Source organism: Leopardus geoffroyi, chromosome B3, assembly GCF_018350155.1.
Source record: "Leopardus geoffroyi isolate Oge1 chromosome B3, O.geoffroyi_Oge1_pat1.0, whole genome shotgun sequence".
Lineage (NCBI taxonomy): Eukaryota > Metazoa > Chordata > Mammalia > Carnivora > Felidae > Leopardus > Leopardus geoffroyi.
In genome coordinates, this window is record NC_059337.1 from 138,791,245 (window position 1) to 138,808,703 (window position 17,459).

The window sequence follows — 17,459 nt, forward strand, 5'->3', positions numbered from 1 at the left end:
CCAGAGGGACATGGCTGAATTTTAACTCCTGCTTGCCTATCTGCCGTGCCCCCTTGTGCAGTGCACAACACACAGAACTGTATAGGGAGGACCTGGGGAGTGACGTTATCTGCCTGTGAGCAGCCGGATAGAAGGGGGAAATCATAGCTGAGTGCTGGCCAGGTTAAATTTGAGATGCCATTGGCCATCCAGGAGAAGGTGCTGAGTAGACAGACAGACATGCCCATCGGGAGCTCAGGGCTGAGGTCTGGGTGTCCTCGCTGGATCATCACATGCCTGGACGAGGTCGCCCAGGGCAAAACCACAGAGTGGCATTTCTAATGTGCAGATCTGCCTGTGAGGGGCTTACTAGACAGTGGGAGAGGCCAACAAGGTGCTTAGGAATCAAACTTTAAGGAGAGGTGCCTAGGTGGCTCAGTTGGTTAAGCATCTGACTCTTGGTTTTGACTCAGGTCATGATCTCATGGTTTGTGGGTTCAAGTCCCGAATCGGCCCCTGCAGCCGGCAGCTCGCAGCCTGCTTGGAATTCTATCTCTCTGCCCCTCCCCTGCTCGCTCGGTCTCTGTCTCTCTCAAAATAAATAAATAAACTTGAAAAAATTTAAGGAGACACTCCCAGGGTCACATAAGTGAAGAGTGGCACATGAGAGTCTGTGCCACATTAAAATTCGTGTCTTCTTGGGACGGCTGGGTAGTTCAGTTGGTTGACTGCCTCGATTCAGGTCACGATCTCACCGCTCATGAGTTCAAGCCCTGCATCAGGCTCTGTGCTGACAGCCCAGAGCCCGGAGCCTGCTTCGGATGCTGTGTCTCCCTCTCTTTCTGCCCCTCCCCCTCTCATGCTCGGTCTCTCTCCTTTGAAAATAAACATTAAAAAAATTAAAAAAGAAATTTGTGTCTCCTTAAATCTAGTCCTGGTCCTAGAACTAAGAACTAAGAACTAAGAACTTTTCTTCAAAACAACACCATTCAGAAAACAAAAAACACCACAGATGGAGAAAAAATACATCTAAGACAGATAGCTGACGGAGGACTTGTATCCAGAACACTTATGGAACTCTCACAACTCAATAATAAAGGATAATTGACCCAATGTTTTTCAATGGGCAAAAGACTGGCACAGACCCTTCATCAAAGAAAACAAATGAACGTCCAAGAGCGAGCAAGTGAAAGTGATGTTTGAGTTCATCAGTCATCAGGAAAACGCAAATTCAAACCGCAAGGCCCGCTAGAATGGCTTCAATTAACAATATCAAAAGGGGCACCCAGGTGACTCAGTCCGTTAAGCATCCTCCTCTTGACCTTGGCTCAGGTCATGATCTTGCCTGGTGGGTTGGAGCTGGGTTCGAGCCTCGCATTGGGCTCTGTGCTGACAATGGGGAGCCTGCCTAGGATTCTCCCTCTCCCCCTCTCGATGTCCCTCCTCTCTCTAAAAATAAATAAAAACTTAAAACCAAAGACAATATCAAGTGTTGGTGGGAACAGGAAGGAGCTAGAATTCCCATACACTGTCGGTGGGAATGTAAAATGTACGAGCACGTTGTAAAATGGCTTGGCAGTCTATCATAAACACACAACTAAGTCATTCCAATTTGAGACTGGAAACAAGATGTCTATACAAAGACTTATATGCCAGTGTTCACAGGCGTTTGAGTCATGATCGCCAGAAACCTGGAAACAACTCAAGTGTCCATGAGCAAGAGAAAAGATTGAAACACACGTGGTCCATCCATTTGCAGGAACCGTATTCAGGCACCAAAATATAACTACCTACACATGCCACAATATGGAAGATTCTCGACAACATCATCCTGAATCGAAGAAGCCAGACGAAGAAAAGAATACAATCTGTACGATTCCAGAAATCTAGAAAAGACAGATCTAACCCATAGTGATAGAAAGGTGGGTGATTTCAAAGGAGCAAGAGGGAACTTTTGGGTAGGGGTGAGTGGAAGGTTCTATATCTTGATTATAGTTCTGGTTACAAGGGTATATATATGTATCAAGACTCATCGACCTGTATGTGTAAAATAGGGGCATTTATGCAAATTATACTTCAGTAGAGGGATTTAAATACCTCCATTCAAGCTTTTGTTGACAACCTTCTAAGTCCTCTGTCCTCCTTGTCACTCTGAGTGTGGTAACATCAGTATGTTTTCTCTCTTCGAGGACAGTGTGGTTTAACAGGTCAGTTCATGGCCAGGACCTAATAATGGACTCAGCAACTGCGAGAACGGATGGGAACTCAGTGAGGAGACACTTATCTAAGGACCCACAACCCGAGACAGGTATTGACCACAGGGTGCTGCTCGGGGTGGGAGGTTTGGGTTTAAGAACATAAAACCAAAACACGCCACGAGACGGTGGTCCATCCAACATCCGCTCACCTCCTGTCCCGTTTTTCTTCAGAGCCGAGTCCTGGGAGAGGTCAGGGCGCCCGCCACCTCTCCCCGAGCAAGGCCAGGCTCGCCAGGCGGGTAACTGCCCAAACCCTTGGTCTGCAGAGAACCTTCCAGGTGAGACGCCGCCCCCCGGGAGCACTGTCTTCCCGGAGCCGCGAGGATGCAGGGGCGCGAGGTGCACCCTTTGCAGGTGTCTCCAACCTTCATCACCGCCCCCCCTTCAGCGAGGGGTTAATGACCATGGCCGTCCGCTCTCACGACTTTTATGGAACCCAGAAGGTCTGCTCAGGAAAGGGAGGCGAGGCAGGGCAAGAAAGAACAGCCCCGGCCAGGATGGAAACCTCCTTTTGCGGAGGCACACCCGACGCGGGGCGCAGAGCTGGCACAGAAAGCTGGGTCACGCTGACCCTGACCCTCAAGCCCCCGAGCAACACACGCCAGCCCCAAGGGGCGCCTACAGCGTCGTGCTCGAGGTCCCGCTCCCGCCAGCCGGGCGACCTCCGGCCTCGGCTTCCGCTTGCGGCCCCCACGCGGGAGGGGATCTTGGGCGCGCGGGGGTTCCGCCTGGCCCCGCCCTTGGGGTGGGGCTGGGAGCGGTCACGTGGAGGGGCTCCCGGGCCCCCGAGCCCCGCCCCGCCCCGCCCCCCGCCTCGGCCGGGTCTCGATCTGGAGCGCGGAGCGCGGAGGCTGCCGAGGCCGCGACGCCGGGGCTGCTGAGGTGGGCGGCGCGGCGGGGTGCGGGGTCCCTGCTCGCTGCTCGGCCCGCTCGCGGCCAGCTGTGCAGGCGGCTGGACCCGCAGCGGCGGCGGCGGCGGCAGCGAGGACTCCAGCGCGGGCGGCGGCAGCGACACCAGCGACACCATGGATCTGTCCTTTATGGCCGCGCAGGTAACGGGGCGCCTTCCCCGCGCGCCCCGGGCTGCGAAGTTTGGGGAGGTTCGGGGCCAGGGGCTGGACGCGCCGGGAGGATTCCAGCCGGGCGGTGGCGCCCGCCGGGGATCTACGTCCCGATCCTTTGTCCCGAGCCGGGCATCCCCACCTGGCTTTTCTCGTCGGAGGCGGCGAGCGCGGCGCCCGGGGGTGGGGCTGGCCGTGCGCCCGGAGCGCGCCCGGCCGACCTCGTTCCGGACTGCGAGGGGCCAGGGCGGTGCGAGTCGACCCCTCCCTGCCCATCCCCTCTCTGCCGTCGCCGCTCCAGTCCCCAGGACGCACCCAAGGCGGTGCAGCCCGGATCCGCGCGGACCTGGGTGGGTGGGCAACCTCGCTGTTCTCCATTCCACATCTTCCCGAGGCGCAGATTTATCTGCAACTTGCCTGTGACTTGGGGCGCCCCCCCCCAACACACTTTCTCCCCTTTGAGTGGAGACCACAGCCTCTGTAGCCCGAGGAAGGCGGCGAGACCCCCTCGGTGACCAGCCAAGCGCGAGAGCGCAACGATGATTTTATCCTTTTTTTTTTCTTTTTTTTTTTTTGCTTTGTGCTGAGTCTGTAGAGTCATCAGTGCCCGACGCGACCATAACTCTTCCCTGGACACAAAACAGGTTGCCAATGGCAGGAAAAAACAGATGACCTGTCATCACTCGATCACTTGATCCTTGCTGAAGAAGAGTCCCCTTGAGTTCTGAGCTTTGGGTGATTCGTTTCTGTGCTCAGCTCTCTTGAGCTAGAACAAAGGCAGACAGACCCCCGCTTTGTGGAGCGGCTTGTGGCCTTTCCCAGGACCCGGTGCCCAGGACAGTCTGGCTCCAGGGAAGGCCACATTTGGTCCCGGAGAGTAAATCCCGGTGTACCACATTGCACCTTCCATGAGTTGGTTATGTTGGGAGCCCAGAGGTGGGAAGTCCACTGACGTGCTGTCTGTCCCCCGTGTGTGTGGCAGGGGCCCCACCTGCTGCTGTTTAATTTTCCAGGGAATGGATTTTAAAAGGACACCTGCCTTCCCCCCCCCCCCCCCCACCAAATTTCACCCCAGTGGGAGCCTGTTGAAAAAGTAACAGCAACATCCAAGCTGTGTGGACAACAAGCCCCCGACACAGTCATGGAAGGACACAGAATCCCCAGGGTGGCTCCAGATCCCAGCTCCTGGCAGCCTCTTGTTTAGTTTTCCAAAATGCTCGTTGCTCCTATCAGCAACACTGTTGTTGTTGTTGTTTTCCTTATTTTCTGTCCTGTTCCTAAACCCACGTTTATAAATATTGTCATGTGGGTGTTATTTTAGACAGTGGTGACTTTAGCTACATGATAACTGAGGCGGCTTCACCAGATTTATTTCTAGGGGAGAGAGGACCTTACACATGGCTGTCCCTGCCTTCTCCTTCTGGATCCCACCACACAGCCTGTGTCCCTGGTTACAAGATAAATCGATCACTGCTAACCCAGGGGCTGGCTGGAGCATCACATGTTGCTATGGTAACTTGACAAAATAAACATAGGGCTTTTCGCCATCTGTAGGCAGAGCCCGCGCAGAGCCTGGGTTCTTTTTTTTTTTTTTTTCTCTGTGTCTATTTTGTTTACTCTCACGTTATGTGTGGTCGATGTGTTCCTGCCAACAGATACTTGGGCATCGATCACATGCTCGGTCTCGAGTCAGTTGCAAGGAACAGAAACACGATGTGCGCTCAGATGGGCAGAGATGCTGGGGTTACAGTAAATCCTTACAAGTCTGTGACGTGGGTGCTATTATTCCCCCGTTTATAGATCAGGATATCAGACTTCAGCAGGATTAATCATTTACCCAGGGCACACCATCTTAAGGAGGAGAATTGGGTTTTAAACCCGGGTCTGAGTATTTGCATAGCTGCTGGGTTTTCCTCCTTGCCGCTCTCCCCTGAGGAAGACACACCGTAAGGGCCAGGGGCACATGTTTAGAGAGGAGTCATCTCTTCTGCCTTCTGCCAGGAAGTGGTCTCACCAGGATGCATTGCCTTCTGGTGTCGCTGTGCACCTGTTATCCCCACGAGGGTGGGAACTTTGACTCTTGTTATCTGCAGCCCTTTGTGCCCGGCTTCTGCGAACGCTCAACACGTGCTCGGACCGTGCAGGGAGCACCAGGTGTGTGACACCAAGTTGCTGTCCCCACGCAGAAGCAGTGGGCAGTTTGACGGAGGAATGTTAATGCTTCCGTCCACTTGTTCGGCAAAAGCTGAGTCCCCGTCTTGTGCCAAGCTCCGTGCCCGGCACTGGGACCAAGGTGCTGGGCGGCACAGTGGAATGGGATGTAGGTTTTCTTTCTGGGTGCTTAGAGAGGACTGGAGAAATGATGAGCCACGCCACCCGCAACAAGGGGAATGGATCAGGGCTGGGGGGACCAAGATACTTGGCACATAGTAGGCCCTCAGCAGGTTTCTGTTAGATGATTGGATGGGGCGAGACACGACGTATGCGCGTGGAAAGACGAGGACAGGAGAACAGCGCATTCGAGGTGTAGAATGCCCTGCCTGTGAACCTGTCAAGGACTTTGAGGACTTGAGTTTTGATGGATTAGAACTACAGACAGATCTCTGATGGATGCTAGGCAGAGAGGCAGGAGGAGGGAGGCCCAGAATATATTCACAGACTCCTTCAGGAAGGAGGGAGGTGAGGGCACAGGACACGCTGGGGGGGGGGGGGGCTGACCGTTGAGCGAGAAGTTCACGTGACTCAGCGGGCAGTGGGAGCCATTGCAGGTTGTCGAGCGGGCAGTGGTTCATAATTGAAGCAGTGCTTTGGGAGGATCCCAGCCCGGGTGGAGCATAGAGGCTGGAGGCCTGAGCGGAGCTGGAAGTGCCCACCTGCTTGATTAATTGACTGGATGAAAGGACATCCCCGTGATTCCAAGACTCCTCCCCCTCCTCAAGGTTGTGAAGTGTGAGTCCTGTTTGTGCCTTTATCTGTTGATTTATTGATTTATTCGCTAGAAAGGGTGTGCGAACCGGGGAGAGGGGCAGAGGGAGAGAGAGGGGGACTCTTAAGTGGGCTCCACGCTTGCAGGGCTCCACCTCGTGACCCCCGGGATCATGACCAGAGCCAAAATCAAGAGTCGGGCGCTCAACGGACTGAGCCACCCAGGCGTCCCCTCTTCGTGGCTTTAAAAGGCCCGCAGGATATAAGCCATTTCGGAAAGATTTGCCTCTCAACAGCCAAGCAGTACGAAGCTACCCTTTATGGATGGCCAGAGGGGTCAGTGGTTATCCAGCAACTCCTCTGACGCCCTCCCTGGTGGAGGGAGGGTGGTGGCGGGAGGTGCCCTCCCTGGTGTGAGTGCGTGGGGTTGCGTGTTAGGGCTTAAGAGAGGCTGTGGGCACTGAAGATGTGAAGACTCAGCCCGTGGACCCCACCTCACCCCTGAGCCCTGGAGTGGTGCTCAGCTGCCCTTTCCTCGCCCTGGGAGGCACCCCGGTCCCACTCTGCACAATCCCTGCGTCCCCACAGCCCCCTGGAGCATCGAACAGTACACAGGAGCACCTGTTTGTCTCTGGCCAGTGGTGGCCAAGAGGATAGGGCTGCCCAGACCCCCAGGGAGCTGGAGACCAGGGGACGACACAGACTTTGAGGACTGAGCCCCAAATCTCTGTGTCATTGGTGGGGTAGCCCTTCTCCAAAGATGGCCACGTTCCCTTCTTCCCCTGTCGGAGGGGAATCTCGTTCCCCTCCCCTTAAACCTGGGCTGACTCTCTTGACCAGGAGAATGCTGTGTGAAGGGCCTTCTGGAGCCTCCGAGATTAGCTTTAACAAGACCGTAGCTTCCACCGACAACCCCCAGGATGCTTGTTCTGGGGCAAGCCCACCATCAGGCAGGAAGCACAGAGACCCTGAGACCTCCAGGATGCGAGGAGAGAGTGAAATTTCAGGAAGCTGCCGCCTGGGCAGAAATGAACAAGAGGGCCAGGAGTGCTCATCACACATTCTAGGCTGTAAGGCCGTGTTGAACGAGCCCGCCTGTGGCACAAGAGCTCAGTCTTGTGTTGGCCTTGCGCCGTCCCTAGAGCGACCAGCCTAGACCCAGTGGTTCCCAAATGCTGCTGCCATTAGAATCCCCTGGGAGCTTTTAAAACCAGCGACCCAGGTCCTGCCCCCAGTACCCCTTCGCAGAGTCTTAGCTGGAAGCAGATATCGGTATCCTCTGTCCATTGACTCCAGTTGATTCCAGCCCAGTGGCCAGGGTTGAGGCTCAAAGCTGAAACCACACTTAGAGCGTTCTCCTTCCCCCTCCTCGGGATGGAACAGATCCGTGGCTCTCTGGTCCCTTCCAGGTCATAAAAAGTCATGCGGTCACTGGAAGGAAGTCACCCGAGTAGGGACTCGGCAACTTAAAATAGCGAGACCCAGGAACTTGCTCCAAAATTGAGGTGTTCCTTTCCTCCTGACCACACCTGCCACAGGTGAGAAACCTGTGGTCGGGTAGGTGGCTTTGTTAGTCCCGCCATATGCACAGGGAAGAAATGGGGAGCCGGGGTGGTTCAGCCGGCAAGCAGAGGAGCCAGGAGTGGAACCCCGACCGCAGGGGCCACCCTGCATGGGACCAAACCACCTGGCAGAGCAGACCAAGTGCTGGGAGGACGGGAGGGACTCTAGGGCCCCGTCATGGATCCGCTTCAGGGAATCAGCAATCCCGAGGTACACGGAGTGTTGGGTTTATGCGTATATTTTTGAATTTATTTATTTAAATCCAAGTTAGTTAACATACAGTGTAGTCTTGGCTTCAGGAGTAGAAGCCAGTGATTCATTGCTTGCATGCGACACCCAGTGCTCATCCCAACGAGTGTCATCTTTCAAGCCCATCACCCATTTATCCCACCCCCCCCACTTCCCCTCCAGCAACCCTCAGTTTGTTCTCTGTATTTGAGAGTCTCTTCTGGCTTGCCTCTCTATTTTTAAACAAGTTCTTTTTTAAAAAAAATTAACGTTTATTTATTTTTGAGAGAGAGAGAGACAGAGCGTGAGCTGGGGAGGGGCAGAGAGAGAGGGAGACACAGAATCCGAAGCAGGCTCCAGGCTCCGAGCTGTCAGCCCCGAGCCCGATGCGGGGCTTGAACTCACGAACCAAGAGATCACCACCTGAGCCGAGGTTGGACGCCTAACCCACTGAGCTACCCAGCCAGCCCTGAACAAGTTCTTAAAGAGGACTGTATTATTTCTAGGGCTGCTATAACAAATAACCACAAACAGCGTGGCTTCAAACAGAAATATAATCCCCCCCAGTTCTGGAGGCTAGAAAACCCAAATCCGGGCGGTGGCAGGGCAAGTGTCTCGGAAGACGTCAGGGGAGACCCCATCCCACGCCTCTCTCTGAGCCTCAGGGTGTTGCCTGAAGTCCTTGGAGCCCTTCCACTGTAGCCACGTCACTCCAATCTCTGCCTCTGTGCACCGGGCCCTCGCCTTGCACGTCTGTGTCTCTTCTCCTCTTATCAAGACACCAGTATGTTGGATTAGGGCCCACTCTGATGACCTCATTTTAACTTGATTACATCTGCAGAGAAACTAGTTTGAAAGAAGGTCACTTTCACAAGTACCGGGAGTTAGGGCTTCAGTAGCATATTCTTGGGGGAGACACAATTCAACCCGTAACAAGTTCTGAAGACCCATAAAGAATAAGGATCTGGGGGCGCCTGGGTGGCTCAGTCGGTGAAGCGTCGGACTTCGGCTCAGGTCATGATCTCGCGGTTTGTGGGTTCCAGCCCCGCGTTGGGCTCTGTGCTGACAGCTCGGGGCCTGAAGCCTGCTTCGGATTCTGTGTCTCCCTCTCTCTCTCTCTCTCTGCACTTCCCCAATTTGTGCTCTGTCTCTCAAAAATGAATAAATGTAAAAAAAAAAATTAAAAAAAAAGAATAAGGATCTAGATTCTTGTGTGGGTGGTCACTGGTCTTAGAGGGGCAGCGGACAGATCACTTCTCCAAGCCTCAGTTTCATGTTCTGTGAAATGGGCGCAAAATCGCCTTCCCCATGGAGCTGTTCATCTAGCCACTCAGCAAATGTTTCCTGTGGGCCAGGCCTGGGGCTGCAGGGAGGAGAGGGCCACCGGGCTGCCGTGTCGTATGTGACACGGTGCAGGTAAACACAAGTGCCCTGGGAGCCCAGAGGAGGCACCTAACCCAGAGGTCAGGGAAGGAGGTTTGAACCGAGCTGTCTGAAGGATGCCTGGGTGTTATGTAGACCAAGAAGGAGTGAGGGCATTCCAGGCAGGGGGGATGACATACACCAGGGTGGAGTGGAATGGGGGCTTGAAATAGTGTCTCCTGCTGGGCGTGGGGGTTGGGCAGAGCATTTAGTTGGGCCGAGGACAGATGGGGAGAGAGTGGGAGATGGGAGCCCAGCCGCGGACCTCACGCAGTGGAGCAGAGAGGGGTGGGGGGCTGCGGTGACCCAGACAGTGGACAGCTGCTGCCTGAGATTCCCCCCCCACCCCCCACCCCCCCGCTCCTTCCTCGAGCCATGCAGACACTCAGGTCCAGGGCTGCGGGCTCTTGTGGGTTTTCAAAAACACTGAAAATTTGGATTTTTAACGTGCAGCCTGGATTTTTAAATGTTGGCCACTGATTAAAAATTTTTAACAAGATGGGGCCCCTGGGTGGCTCCGTCGGTTAAGCGTCCATCTTTGGCTCAGGTCATGATCTCGAGGTTCGTGAGTTCGAGCCCCGCATCGGGCGCTGTGCTGACAGCTCGGAGCCCGGAGCCTGCTTCGGATTCTGGGTCTCCCTCTCTCTCTGCCTCTCTCCTGCCCGTGCTCTGTCTCGCTCTGTGTCTCAAAAATAAATGTTAAAAAAATTTTTGTTTAATAAGCCAGCCAACCATGATGGGAGCTGTGTCAGTTACTTATAGCTCATTATTTCAGGTACTGAGTGGCTTATAGCAATCATTTATTTTGCCCACGACTTTGTGGGATCAGAATTTGGGAAGGACTCGGCTTGGCAGTTTCTTCCTGCTCAGTGACATCAGCTGGGATACCTGAGCCTGGGGTCCAGACTTCCAGCATTGCTTCTGCACATGTGTCTGGCAACTCCATTCAACTTGACCCTTCTCTCCACTTGGCATGTCATCCTGTAGACGTTTCTTTAGGCAGCTGGGCTTTCCTCCCAGTATGGTGGTCTTGTGTGGCACTGCCTTCCTCTCCCCACCCCCAACAGGTGTTCCCAGGTCGAAGCTACGAAGCTTCTTATGAATGAGCCTTGGAAGTTCCAAAATGTCACCCACCCAATGCATTTCTTTGGCCAAGAAAGCCCTAAGACCAGCCCGCGTTTCAGTGGAGAGGGTACCCTCCACCTCTCAACGTGGGGAACATCGTGCACGTCCGGGAGGGACGGAAGGAATATGGATATCTTTGGGGACTGGCAGCTGCATGGGCCAGACAGGACAGGTGTGTGGACGGGGTTCACCCTGGGGCCGCCCCAGTAATCGCTCTAGACCAGTCGGATGTGTGTAGAGCTTGACAGAACTTTGTGAACTGCCTTGCCCGAGAGAGAAGTAAGTTACTACTGAGGAGGTAAGCCATGACTTCATTCGGCCAAACTGTATGAAGTTGCTTGACATTCGGCCACTTCTTTTCTTGATTTAAAACCACTTTTACTGAGCTGTCATCGACATGCAACATTTTATTAGTTGTAGGGGGCACCATAATGATCCAACATATGTATTTATTGTGAAATGATTACCATAGTTAGTTTGGTTACATCCTTAACCACACATAGTCACATTTTTTTCTTGCGATGAGAATGTTTAAGATTTACTTTGTCAGCAGCTTTCAAATACACAATGTAGAATTGCTAACTATAGTCACCATGATGTATATATTACATCCCCAGGGCTTATTTATTTCATAACTGGAAGTTTGCCTCTTTTGGCCACCTTCACTCATCTGGCCCACTCCCTGTCCCCACCTATGGCAGCACCAATGTGAACTCTCTATTCACTAATTCAAGGTGTTTGTTTTGTTGGTTGGTTGTTTTGGTTTTGGTTTTGGTTTTTAGATTACTCGTATAACTGAGATCAAAAAGCGTTCATCATTCTCTGTCTAAATCATTTCGCTTAGGGGCGCCTGGGTGGCGCAGTCGGTTAAGCGTCCGACTTCAGCCAGGTCACGATCTCGCGGTCCGTGAGTTCGAGCCCCGCGTCAGGCTCTGGGCTGATGGCTCAGAGCCTGGAGCCTGTTTCCGATTCTGTGTCTCCCTCTCTCTCTGCCCCTCCCCCATTCATGCTCTGTCACTCTCTGTCCCAAAAATAAATAAACGTTGAAAAAAAAAAAAAATTTTTAAATCATTTCGCTTAGCATAATGCCCTCAAGGTCCATGCATATTGTCCCAAATGGCAAAATTCCTTTCTTTTATGGCTGAATGATATTCCACTGCCACGTGTAAAAGTAATTTTTAATTATTTTAAATTTAAATTCAAGTTAGTTAACATAGAAAGTGGTATTGGTTTCAGGAGTAGAATTTAGTGATCCATCACTTACATACAACACCCAGTGCTCATCCCAACAAGTGCCCTCCTTAATGCCCATCACCCATTTAGCCATGCCCCCCACCTACCCTCTAGCAACCCCCAGTTTGTTCTCTGTATTTAAGAGTTTCTTAAGATTTGCCCCCCCATTTTTATCTTATTTTCCCTTCCCTTTCCCTACTTTCATCTGTTTTGTTTCTTAAATTCCACATATGAGTGAAATCACATATTTGTCTTTCTCTGACTTATTTTGCTTAGCATAATACACTGTAGTCCTACCCACGTTGTTGCAAATGTCAAGATTTCATTCTTTTTGATGGCTCCATAATATTCCAGTGTGTGTGTGTGTGTGTGTGTGTGTGTGTCTTTATCCATTCATCAGTGGATGGACATTTGGGCTGGTGCAACCTCTCTGGAAAACGTATGGAGGTTCCCCCTGCCAAATTAAAAATAGAACTACCCTACGACCCAGCAATGGCACTACTAGGTTTTTATCCAGAGGATACAAAAACGCTGATTTGAAGAGGCACATGCACCCCAGTGTCTATAGCAATGCTATCGTCAATAGCCAAATTATGGAAAGAGCCCACATGACCATTTTTGACCTGAGAGTCTCATGTAGTTCAGCCCAGTAAGTACTACCTGGTGAGACAGTAAGTTCTTGAGTTATGGAGGGGTGGAGTGAGTGGATGTGGGGAGGGTAATCAGCACCTGCTGGGGAGGTCTGAGGAGTGGAGGCCTCCCTTGCCCATGAAACACACACAATTCTCCCCCCAGCTGGGCTCTTAGAACTTTGGCCTTGCTGGTGGGAAGACATAGTCACACCTGGAATAGTATGTTGACAGTGGATGGGTCTTTCTGAAAGACAGTCTGTGCGGTCCGATCAGAGCTGAGATACTGACCTATCTGCTGCCAGCCCCCAGCCCCCTGGACCTTGGGAGGCTCACCGTTAATTTGCATTTTAATCATTTTTCATGGAGGGGGAAAAAAATCCACAAAAAAATCTGGTCGTGTTGAAGAGGCTGTTATCTCTTGAAATGGTCGTGGCTACACTCATGGGCTTGTGGGATCGTTCCAAACGGTCTGCAACACACCCTGCAGAAATGTTCTCTCCCCAGGGGAACACAGCACCTCCCAGGAAAATAGAATTCTAGGGAGTCTGGCAGTCTGCTGCTTACAGAATGTTTTCCCCAGCCACTGGCTGCTTCTTTCCCTTAAAGCAAGAATTATGATTAAAATACAAATTGTCTATTATCTCAGCTGTTTTTAACCGAAGGGCCTGCTTGTTGTACTTCAAGTTCTCATTTAAAAAATTTAAATATTTTATTATTCTAATTAGATCTGCTTCGGCGAGAGAGAACACAGCGCTACATTTTTGCAGAGGTGTGATGAGCAGTGAAGGAAGAGTAAAAATCTGTAGTACTTTTTGTAGACCAGATTTCTAGACAGCGTTTTAAGAGTCAAGACATTCCATCTGACTTGCAATAATTGTATGTCACAGAGCTAAGAGAACTGGGGCATCTGGAGGTGGATTGCACTCTCCAGTTAAATACTTGAGTGCTTAAGGAGCAGCTGTTTTGTGCTCAACCCTGCTCACCCTGCTTCGAGGGTCTGAACCCCGACTCTTTCTACTCTGAAGTGATGGAGTCCTGCCTGTATTCACTCTCTCCCCATTGTGTCCCCTCAAGATGTCCCTGTACCTTCCCATGATAGCTGCCATTTATCAAGTGCTTAGAGGGTGCCGGGCAGGCCCTGTGTCCTACAATACACAGAATCTCACTAAATCCTTTATGACAGTTCCAAGGAATAGGCAATTTTAAGGTCCATTTTACGGATGAAGAAACTGAGGCTTAGGCACACAGGTGGGATTCAAACCCAGATCTCTGTGCCATGTCAGCTTGTTTTTTAAATGCAGTTTCACAGTCTCTGCCTTCAGATTAGAGTCTTTAAGCCGTTCGTGTTTAGTGTGATTCCTTATGTGGTTGGATTTAAATCTACTCTCTTACAGTTGCCTATTGGTCCATATGTTCTTTGTTCCTTTTTACCTCTTTTTCTGCCTTCTTTTGGATTGAGAACATTTTATTATTCCATATGATCTCTTTTGTTGGCTTATTAGTTCTAACTGTTTTGTTATTTGGGTGGTTGCTTTAGGATTTGCAGTGTATATCATTAACGTAGCACAGCCTATCTACAGGTAATATTATGCCCACTTCACATGTAAGAACCTTATAACCAAACACTTCTATTCTCCCCTCTCAGCTGGTGTGATATTATTATCATACATTTCACTTCTGCATGTTATAAACATCATACCACATTATCGTTTTTGTGAAAATGAAATTATCTTTTATTTTTTAAATGTTTATTTGTTTATTTTGAGAGAGAGAGAGAGAGAGAGACAGAGAGCATGAGAGGGAGAGGGGCAGAGAGAGAGGGAAAGAGAGAATCCCAAGCAGGCTCTGCTCTGGCCGCACAGAGCCCACCTTGGGGCTCGAACTCACAAACTGTGAGATTATGACCTGAGCTGAGATCAAGAGTCGGATGCTTAACTGACTGAGCCACCCAGGCACCCCCAGATCGATGATCTTTTAAAGAGAACTGAATAGGAAGAAAAAAGCCTTATATATTTTCCTATATAGTTATTATGTCTAGTGCTTTTTATTCCTTTGTGTAGATCACAAATATGGTATCATTTTCTTTTTGCCTAAAGGACTTCTAACATTTTCAGTAGTGCGGAAGGGCTGGCACTGAATTCTTTCAGCTTTTATATGCCTGGGGGGGCAGTGGGGAACATGTCTCTTTTTTTTTTTTTTTTTTTTTTGCTTTCATTTTTGAAAGTTAATTTCACTAGGCATAGAATTCTGGGTCGGCAGTTTGTTTTTCAGTAAAGATATCGTTCTACCATCTCCCTGCTTGCAAGGTTTCCACTGAGAGATCTGCTGCCCTCGGATTATGTTCCTCTGAGCATAATGTGCCTTTTTTCCTTCGGCAAAAAAAAGTTTAACAGTTTTCTCCGTACTGATTTTGAGCATTTTGCTTATAATGTGCCTCCGTGTCATTTTTTCCCACGTTTCTTGTGGTTGGGGTTTGGAATCTTTCACAGTTGTGGGCTTATACCTTTCCTCACCTTTGGAGAGTCTTCTGCCGTTCTTTCTTTTTCTCCCCCGAGCTTTTTCAAGATATAATTGACATATACCATCGTGTACGTTTTAGGTCTACAACACGGTGACTTGGTATGTGTGTCTATCGCAAAACAATGACCGTATCCTTACCTCACATAATTACAATTCTTTTTTTGTTGTGATGCGAACTTTTAAGATCTACTCTCTTAGCCACTGTCAAATATATGGTACAGTATTGTTACCTGTAGTCACCACGCTGTACGTTATGTCCCCGGAACTTACTTATCTTCTAACTGGAAATTTGTACCTTCTGATTATCTTCACCAAACTCCTCCACCCCCTCTGGCAACCACCCGTTTGGTCTCTGTTTCTATGAGTTTGGTTTTTTTTAGATTCCACATATAAGTGAGATCGTACGGTATTTCGTTTTTCCTTCTGACTTAGTTCATACAGCGCAAAGCCCTCAAGGTCCATCCAATGGTGGTGCCGATGGCAAGATCTCATTCTTTATGGTGACTAAATAGTATTCAGGTGTGTGTATGTGTGTGACATCTTTGTTCACCCACCGATGGACACTTAGGTTGTCTCAGTGTGCCGGCTGTTGTAATAATGATGCAGTGAACATAGAGGGGTGTCTCTTCAGGAGAGTGATTCCATTTTCTCGGGCTATATACCCAGAAGTGAGGTTGCTGGATCATATGGCGGTTCTGTTTTTTCATTTTTAACTTAATTTTTGAACCTCCGTACTTTTTTCCACAGTGGTTGTGCCAGTTTTCACACCGTCAACAGTGCACGAGGGTTCCCTTTTCTCCGGGTCCACGCCAACACTTGTTACTTCTCGTCTTCTTTCTTCTTGATGATAGCTATTCTGACAGGCGTGAGGTGACATCTCATTGTGCTTTTTTAAATTTTTTTTATTTTGAGAGAGAGAAAGAATATGAGTAGAGGAGCGGCAGAGAGAGGGGGAGAGAGAATCCCAAGCAGGCTCCAGGCTCTGAGCTGTTAACGCAGAGCCTGATGTGGGGCTCGATCTCACAAATCATGAGACCACGCCTGAGATGAAATCAAGATTTGGACGCTTAGACGCCCCTGATTGTGGGTTTTTTTTTTTAACGTTTATTTTTGAGAGACAGAGAGCGCAAACGGGAGAGGGGCAGAGAGAGGGCGAGACACAGAATCCGAAGCAGGCTCCAGGCTCCGAGCTGTCAGCACAGAGCCTGACGTGGGGCTCGAACCCACGAACCACGAGATTGTGACCTGTGCCGAAGTCAGATGCCTAACTGAGTAAGCCACCCAGGCGCCCTTCATTGTGGTTTTGATTTACATTTCACTGATGACTAGTCATATCGAGCACCTTTTCATGCACCTGTTTGGTCATTTGAATATCTTCTTTGGAAAAATGCCTTTTGGGTCCTCTGCCTCCCCCCACCTTTTTTTTTTTTTTTTTTTACCTGGATTGTTTGGGTTTTTTGCTGTTGAGTTGCATGAGCTTTTCATGATTTCTTTACCTATTTCTTCTGTTCCCTCCTCTTCTTTCCTTTGGCGACTCCATTTGCACATACACATACCTGCTGCCCGCATGTGTCTCCCAGCCCCCTGGTATTTATTCACGGTTTTGAGTTTCTTTCTCTATGTATGTTTCACGTAGGCTGATTACTACTGATGTGTCCTCAAGTTCACCAGTGTGTTTCTTGAACATCTCACCTCGGTGAATCCCATGCAGTGTATTTTTGATCTCAGACATTGTAGTTTTTAGGCCTGGAAGCTTAATTTGTGTCTCTTTTTGTATTTTCCATTCTCTTAACCTGTTCAGTGTTTCCTCTAGCCTTTTTAAATTTATTTTTTAATGTTTCTTTTTGAGAGAGACAGACAGATAGAACGTGAGTGGAGGAGGGGCAGAGAGAGAGGGAGACACAGAACCTGAAACAGGCCCCAGGCTCTGAGCTGTCAGCACAGAGCCCTGCACGGGGCTCGAAGTCACGAACCGCGAGATCATGACCTGAGCTGAAGTGGGACGCCCAACCGACTGAGCCACCCAGGTGCCCCTGGATTGTTTTTTAATGTTTATTTATTTATTTTGAGAGAGAGAGAGACCGTGCCAGCAGGGAAGGGGCAGAGAGAGAGGGAGACACAGAACCTGAAGCAGGCTCCAGGCTCTGAGCTGTTAGCACAGAGCCTGACATGGGGCTCGAACCCACGAACCGTGAGATCAAAGTGGGACACTTAACCGACTGAGCTGCCCAGGCTCCCCCCTCCTCTCGCTTTTTGGGTGTGTGGAACAGTTACAACAACTGCTCCCCTTCCCTCCTCTGCTGGTTCTAAATCCACCTCCGTTCTGGCTGGGTTTGATTGCTGGCTGTCTCCCCCTTACGGGTCATAGCGTCCTGCTGCCTTGCATGCCTGATAAGCTTTGAGTGGATGCCAAACACTGTGAGTTTTACCTTGTGGGACGCCCGGTGCTCTTGTGTTCCTGCAAATATTCTTGAGCTTTATTCTGGGGTGCAGTTATGTTACCTGGAAACACT

The 17,459-nt window shown here is 50.4% G+C and overlaps 1 protein-coding gene across 2 annotated transcripts in view; it reads left to right on the forward strand.

Moving 5' to 3' along the window:
* The first annotated feature begins 3,024 nt into the window (after nt 1-3,024).
* The window catches only part of CB3H14orf132 (chromosome B3 C14orf132 homolog), a 58,685-nt gene continuing 44,250 nt past the window's right edge, over nt 3,025-17,459 (forward strand). The window contains exon 1 of one of the 2 annotated variants that reach the window (XM_045451989.1): nt 3,025-3,289. Coding sequence is in view for 1 of the 2 variants with exons in the window: in XM_045451988.1 (XP_045307944.1) it covers nt 3,263-3,289 (27 nt within the window). In the remaining variant the exon portion in view is untranslated. The remainder of the gene's footprint in view (nt 3,290-17,459) is intronic. The other variant, XM_045451988.1, reaches the window with a different exon arrangement.